The 6368-nt window shown below is 59.1% G+C and overlaps 1 protein-coding gene across 1 annotated transcript; it reads right to left on the reverse strand.

Annotated features, from left to right (window-relative positions):
- Window positions 1-947: 947 nt before the first annotated feature.
- Window positions 948-5326, reverse strand: LOC140457134 (bcl2-associated agonist of cell death-like). The gene is made up of 3 exons (XM_072551169.1): window positions 5116-5326; window positions 4226-4425; window positions 948-3543 (listed from the first exon to the last, which is right to left on the reverse strand). Exons 1-3 carry the CDS (start codon window positions 5261-5263, stop codon window positions 3430-3432), a joined length of 462 nt encoding a protein of 153 aa, XP_072407270.1. The 5' UTR covers window positions 5264-5326; the 3' UTR covers window positions 948-3429.
- Window positions 5327-6368: the final 1042 nt, after the last annotated feature.

Raw genomic sequence — 6368 nt, forward strand, 5'->3', positions numbered from 1 at the left:
TACCGTGCACACAGTCCCCGGTCCCCGTGCCCCACACTCGGAGTTACCGTACACACAGTCCCCGTGTCCCACACTCGGAGTTACCGTACACACAGTCCCCGTGTCCCACACTCGGAGTTACCGTACACACAGTCCCCGGTCCTGTGTCCCACACTCGGAGTTACCGTGCACACAGTCCCCGTGTCCCTCACTCAGAGTTACCGTACACACAGTCCCCGGTCCCCGTGCCCACACTCGGAGTTACCGTGCACACAGTCCCCGTGTCCCTCACTCGGAGTTACCGTACACACTGTCCCCGGTCCCCGTGCCCCACACTCGGAGTTACCGTGCACACAGTCCCCGTGTCCCACACTCGGAGTTACCGTACACACAGTCCCCGTGTCCCACACTCGGAGTTACCGTACACACAGTCCCCGTGTCCCACACTCGGAGTTACCGTACACACAGTCCCCGGTCCCCGTGTCCCACACTCGGAGTTACCGTACACACAGTCCCCGGTCCCCGTGTCCCACACTCGGAGTTACCGTACACACAGTCCCTGTGTCCCACACTCGGAGTTACCGTACACACAGTCCCCGTGTCCCTCACTCGGAGTTACCGTACACACAGTCCCCGTTTCCCACACTCGGAGTTACCGTACACACAGTCTCCGTGTCCCACACTCGGAGTTACCGTACACACAGTCCCCGTGTCCCACACTCGGAGTTACCGTACACACAGTCCCCGTGTCCCACACTCGGAGTTACCGTACACACAGTCCCCGTGTCCCACACTCGGAGTTACCGTACACACAGTCCCCGTGTCCCACACTCGGAGTTACCGTACACACAGTCCCCGTGTCCCACACTCGGAGTTACCGTACACACAGTCCCCGTGTCCCACACTCGGAGTTACCGTACACACAGTCCCCGTGTCCACACTCGGAGTTACCGTACACACAGTCCCGTGTCCCACACTCGGAGTTACCGTACACACAGTCCCCGTGTCCCACACTCGGAGTTACCGTACACACAGTCCCCGTGTCCCACACTCGGAGTTACCGTACACACAGTCCCCGTGTCCCACACTCGGAGTTACCGTACACACAGTCCCCGTGTCCCACACTCGGAGTTACCGTACACACAGTCTCCGTGTCCCACACTCGGAGTTACCGTACACACTGTCCCCGTGTCCCACACTCGGAGTTACCGTACACACAGTCCCCGTGTCCCACACTCGGAGTTACCGTACACACAGTCCCCGTGTCCCACACTCGGAGTTACCGTACACACAGTCCCCGGTCCCCGTGTCCCCACACTCGGAGTTACCGTACACACAGTCCCCGGTCCCCGTGTCCCACACTCGGAGTTACCGTACACACTGTCCCCCTGTCCCACACTCGGAGTTACCGTACACACAGTCCCCGTGTCCCACACTCGGAGTTACCGTACACACAGTCCCCGTGTCCCACACTCGGAGTTACCGTACACACAGTCCCCGGTCCCCGTGTCCCACACTCGGAGTTACCGTACACACTGTCCCCGTGTCCCACACTCGAGTTACCGTACACACAGTCCCCGTGTCCCACACTCGGAGTTACCGTACACACAGTCCCCGTGTCCCACACTCGGAGTTACCGTACACACAGTCCCCGGTCCCCGTGTCCCACACAATCCCAATTCTCTAGGACGATAACAGGCGGCCCCCGATTATTGGGGACAAATGAGGAACCTGGAGCCCTTCCCCTCGAGAAGGGAAGGCCGAGGGTGTCCTGAGTCTGTAAAATGATGAAGGGTGTTTTGATTCGATCAATGCTGTGCCCTGTTTTGTGGGGCAGTTGGAGGGAAGGGACAGGACGTGGAACCTACGGGAATCAAACAGTCAGTGCTAAATAAACCCAGGGGGAATTTCAGGAGAACCATTCCCTGCACCCCCTCCATAAGAGTGGGCAAAATGTGTGAGTCATTCCCACTGGGAGGACTGACAGGAATCACATGGAAATGTTTAATGGTTGGGGGGGAATGCTGGAAACGCAGTTGGGACACCCACAGTGTCCCTTAGGGAGGGAATCCCAGGATTCTGACCCAGCCAGACTGAGGGAACGGCGAGATATTTCCAAGTCGGGATGGTGAGGGGCTCGGAGGGGAACTTGCAGGGGGTGGGGTTCCCATGTATCTGCTGCCCCTTGTCCTTCTGGATGGAAGTGGCCGTGGGTTTGGAAGGTGCTGACAGAGTAAACACAGGAAGGATGGTTCCCGAGGACGGGAGGGGAGACCAGAACAGGGTGGAGGAGGGGGTTAAAGTCGAAGGTTACAGGATAGAAGGCCGTTTGGGACTGAAATGAGGAGGAATGTCTTCATCTGGGGGTGGGGGGGGGTGGTGGGGGGGGGGACTGTGGGAATACTCTCCCACAGAAAGTGATCGGTGCCAGCACATCGAATGTTTTCAAGAGGCTCGATATAATTCCCAGGATTAAAGGGATCAAAGGGAGGGGGGGGGACAGGGGACTGAGTCGGATGATCCAATGGGAATGGGGCTAGCAGGCTGGAGTGGGCCGAATGGCCTGTTCCCGCTCCCATTTTCCACAAGCCTTGGGGAAATTCTGCAGTGCGCGGGGTGTTGAAGGGGGGGGCGGGGTGTTGTGGGGGGGTGGGGAGAGGGGGGTGTTGAGGGGGTGGACTTTGGGGATAGAGTGCAGCCCGGATCCCAGAGTGAAATACCACTCTCATGGATAGAGAGTCATAAGAGATGGGACAGCACAGAAAAAGACCCTTCGGCCCAACTCGTCCATGCTGACCCAGATATCCCAACCCAATCTAGTCCCACCTGCCAGCACCCGGCCCATATCCCTCCAAACCCTTCCTATTCATATATCCATCCAAATGCCTCTTAAATGTTGTAATTGTACCAGCCTCCACCACATCCTCTGGCAGCTCATTCCATACACGTACCACCCGCTGCGTGAAAAAGTTGCCCCTTAGGTCTCTTTTATATCTTTCCCCTCTCACCCTAAACCTACGCCCTCTAGTTCTGGACTCCCTGACCCCAGGGAAGAGACCCTATCCATGGCCCTGATGATTGTACAGACATCTATAAGGTCACCCCTCAGCCCCCCCCCACCCCGATGCTCCAGGGAACACACATGTCTGACCCGGAGGGGGGCACAGACTGCAGAGGGAAGACTCCAGCCGCAGACAGGGGCAGACAATGGTTCCTGGGAAAGTCGGCCGTGGGGTGCAGTGCAGTTCACTGACACGCACAGTCCAATAAAGATTTGTTCACGCGCAGGGAATTCGGCTCCGAGTGGGAATGTTGGATTGTCCGACAGCCGGTCTCTCAGTCCCACGGGGAGACCCTCTCTCTCTCTGAATCGCATCCCCTCCCCCCCCCACCTCCTCGTTAAGGCTCCAGCTGCCGATTCGAGGTGGCGGATGGTTCCGGAAGGTCAGCTCAGAGGTCGCCCCCCGGCCGGGGGTCCACGGAGTCCTTCTTGGGGAACATGTCCATCACTTTCCGATAGACCCTAGAGGCCAGGGTCCCTGCGCTCTTGGACACGGGCAGACGCTGTGGGGGGGGGGGGAACGACGAGAGGGGAATCCGTCACTGAGCTGCGATCTGACCCTCCCCTCCCACCCCCCCCCCCCCCCCACACACCTCAGGAAGGTCGGAGAGATGTCCCCCACGTCCCACACCCAGACCAGAGGCCCCTGACTAACACTCGCTCAAAGAGATCCCATTCTCACGGTCATCACCGGGTCTCTCTCTCTCTCTCTCTCTGTCCCCCCGTTGTTCGGCTGACCCGTCTGTCTGCTTGCCCCTCACCCCATCTCGGGCAGTCACTCAGCCTGCTCCCCTCCTCCCTCTCTCTCTCTCTGTCCACTCCCCCCCCCCCCCCCCCCCCCCCCACTCTGTCACGCCTGCTGTCAGCCTGTCTCCCAGTCCGTCACATGCTCCCAGTGCGTCTGCCAGTTCAGGCTCCCCCTCCCCTCGCTTTCCGAGTCCCCTCAGAGTTAGGAGTTTGTGCAGCTCTGGCCCCAGGTTGGTATACCCCGGGGATCACCTGCCTTTCCCCTGAGACGCTCAGCACACCTCCCACATCCCTCTGTAATCCCCCCACTCTCTGGAGGTTGGGCGGAGTGGGGGGATAAGGAGCTGGGTGTCTATCCCACCCACCCCCCGGGACACCCGAGGGTCACAGACGGTTGGGAATTGGTGGGGGTGGGGGTGGGCCATACTCAAGACCAACCTTACGCTCGATGTAGCTGGAGACAAATTCATCACTCATCCTGCGGAGCTCCCGGCCGTACTGGACAGCCAGCCAGAAGTTCGGTGGCACCGACCGGGTACGATTCCGGAACACCGACACATCCTCCAGCAGCTCCACCTCGGGAAGCGTCGCCCTCCGAGCAATGGGAATGCCATCCTGGAACACCACTGTCTCAGCCTCTGCCAGGGATCAGACAGCGGCATCGACAGAGTCAGCTACAAACCAGACCCCGGCACACCCACCTTCATAACCAGGAACGGGAGCACGGGGCAATGGGTCAGCGCTGAGGGAGTGGGCACTGTGGGAGGGTCAGTGCTGAGGGAGCGGGCACTGTGGGAGGGTCAGTGCTGAGGGAGCGGGCACTGTGGGAGGGTCAGTGCTGAGGGAGCGGGCACTGTGGGAGGGTCAGTGCTGAGGGAGCGGGCACTGTGGGAGGGTCAGTGCTGAGGGAGCGGGCACTGTGGGAGGGTCAGTGCTGAGGGAGCGGGTACTGTCGGAGGGTCAGTGCTGAGGGAGCGGGCACTGTCGGACGGTCAGTGCTGAGGGAGCGGGCACTGTCGGAGGGTCAGTGCTGAGGGAGCGGGCACTGTCGGAGGGTCAGTGCTGAGGGAGCGGGCACTGTCGGAGGGTCAGTGCTGAGGGAGCGGGCACTGTCGGAGGGTCAGTGCTGAGGGAGTGGGCACTGTCGGAGGGTCAGTGCTGAGGGAGCGGGCACTGTCGGAGGGTCAGTGCTGAGGGAGTGGGCACTGTCGGAGGGTCAGTGCTGAGGGAGTGGGCACTGTCGGAGGGTCAGTGCTGAGGGAGCGGGCAGTGTGACAGATCCCTCCCGTTGCCCCTGACTGATTACAGACTCCTCCCTCTGTCCCTACCTTCCACCCTCCTGGCCCTGGTCTCTCTGGGACTCGCCCCAGCATTCCCAGGGAGCTGTCCGGGATCCAGCTGGGAGCTCCCATCTTGGAGTTCCCATTCCTCGCTGGGATCGGAGTCCGGCTCCCCGATCTCAAACCGTGTGGCCATCACATTGGGAAGGTGCAAGAGCCTGGATCAATCCAGATCCGATCGGATCAGCTGTGGGGCTGAGAGGGAGAGAGCAGCAAACAGTGGGTTACCCAGGCCCTGCAGCTCAGACACTCCCCCCACCCCCCATAGCCAGTGTCTCGCGCCCACCCCCCCCCCCACACACACACACACCGGCTCACCAAGTCTCTGCAACTCACTAGCCCCACACCCACCCTCCCTCCGTACCCACTCCTCTCCCCCCTCTCTCTCAGCACCTCTCTACTCTCTCTCTCCCCGCCTTCCCCCATCTCTATTTTCTCTCTCCCCTGTTCTCCTCTCTCCACATCTCTCTATTATCCATTGCTCCCCCTTTCCCCCATCTCTCTGCATCTATTTCCCTCTCACCCCCTGCATCTCTCTATTTTCCCTCTCTCTCTCTCTCTCCCTCTGCGTCTCTCTATTTTCCCTCTCTCTCCCTCTGCATCTCTCTATTTTCCCTCTCTCTCTCTCTCCCTCTGCATCTCTCTATTTTCCCTCTCTCTCTCTCTCCCTCTGCATCTCTCTATTTTCCCTCTCTCTCTCTCCCTCTGCATCTCTCTATTTTCCCTCTCTCTCTCTCCCTCTGCATCTCTCTATTTTCCCTCTCTCTCTCTCTCCCTCTGCATCTCTCTATTTTCCCTCTCTCTCTCTCTCCCTCTGCATCTCTCTATTTTCCCTCTCTCTCTCTCCGCGTCTCTCTATTTTCCCTCTCTCTCTCCGCGTCTCTCTATTTCCCCTCTCTCTCTCCCTCTGCATCTCTCTATTTTCCCTCTCTCTCTCCCTCTGCATCTCTCTATTTTCGCTCTCTCTCTCTCTCTCTCTCCGCGTCTCTCTATTTCCCCTCTCTCTCTCCCTCTGCATCTCTCTATTTTCCCTCTCTCTCTCTCCCTCTGCATCTATTTTCCCTCTCTCTCTCCCTCTGCATCTCTCTATTTTCCCTCTCTCTCTCTCTCTCTCTCTCCCCCTCTGCATCTCTCTATTTTCCCTCTCTCTCTCTCTCTCCCTCTGCATCTGTCTATTTTCCCTCTCTCTCCCTCTGCATCTCTCTATTTTCCCTCTCTCTCCCTCTGCATCTCTCTATTTT

Source organism: Chiloscyllium punctatum, chromosome 31 (genome assembly GCF_047496795.1).
Source record: "Chiloscyllium punctatum isolate Juve2018m chromosome 31, sChiPun1.3, whole genome shotgun sequence".
NCBI classification, from domain to species: Eukaryota; Metazoa; Chordata; class Chondrichthyes; order Orectolobiformes; family Hemiscylliidae; genus Chiloscyllium; species Chiloscyllium punctatum.

Bases quoted from the DNA above. Each gene is read 5' to 3' on its own strand.
- LOC140457134 (XM_072551169.1), bottom strand. From the start codon at position 5,263: ATGGCCACACGGTTTGAGATCGGGGAGCCGGACTCCGATCCCAGCGAG. The intron at 4,426-5,115 runs GTAGGGACAGAG...GATCCCTGGCAG, and splicing joins CAGGGCCAGGAGGGTGGAAG to AGGCTGAGACAGTGGTGTTC. The intron at 3,544-4,225 runs GTTGGTCTTGAG...CCCCCCCCACAG, and splicing joins CCAGCTACATCGAGCGTAAG to CGTCTGCCCGTGTCCAAGAG.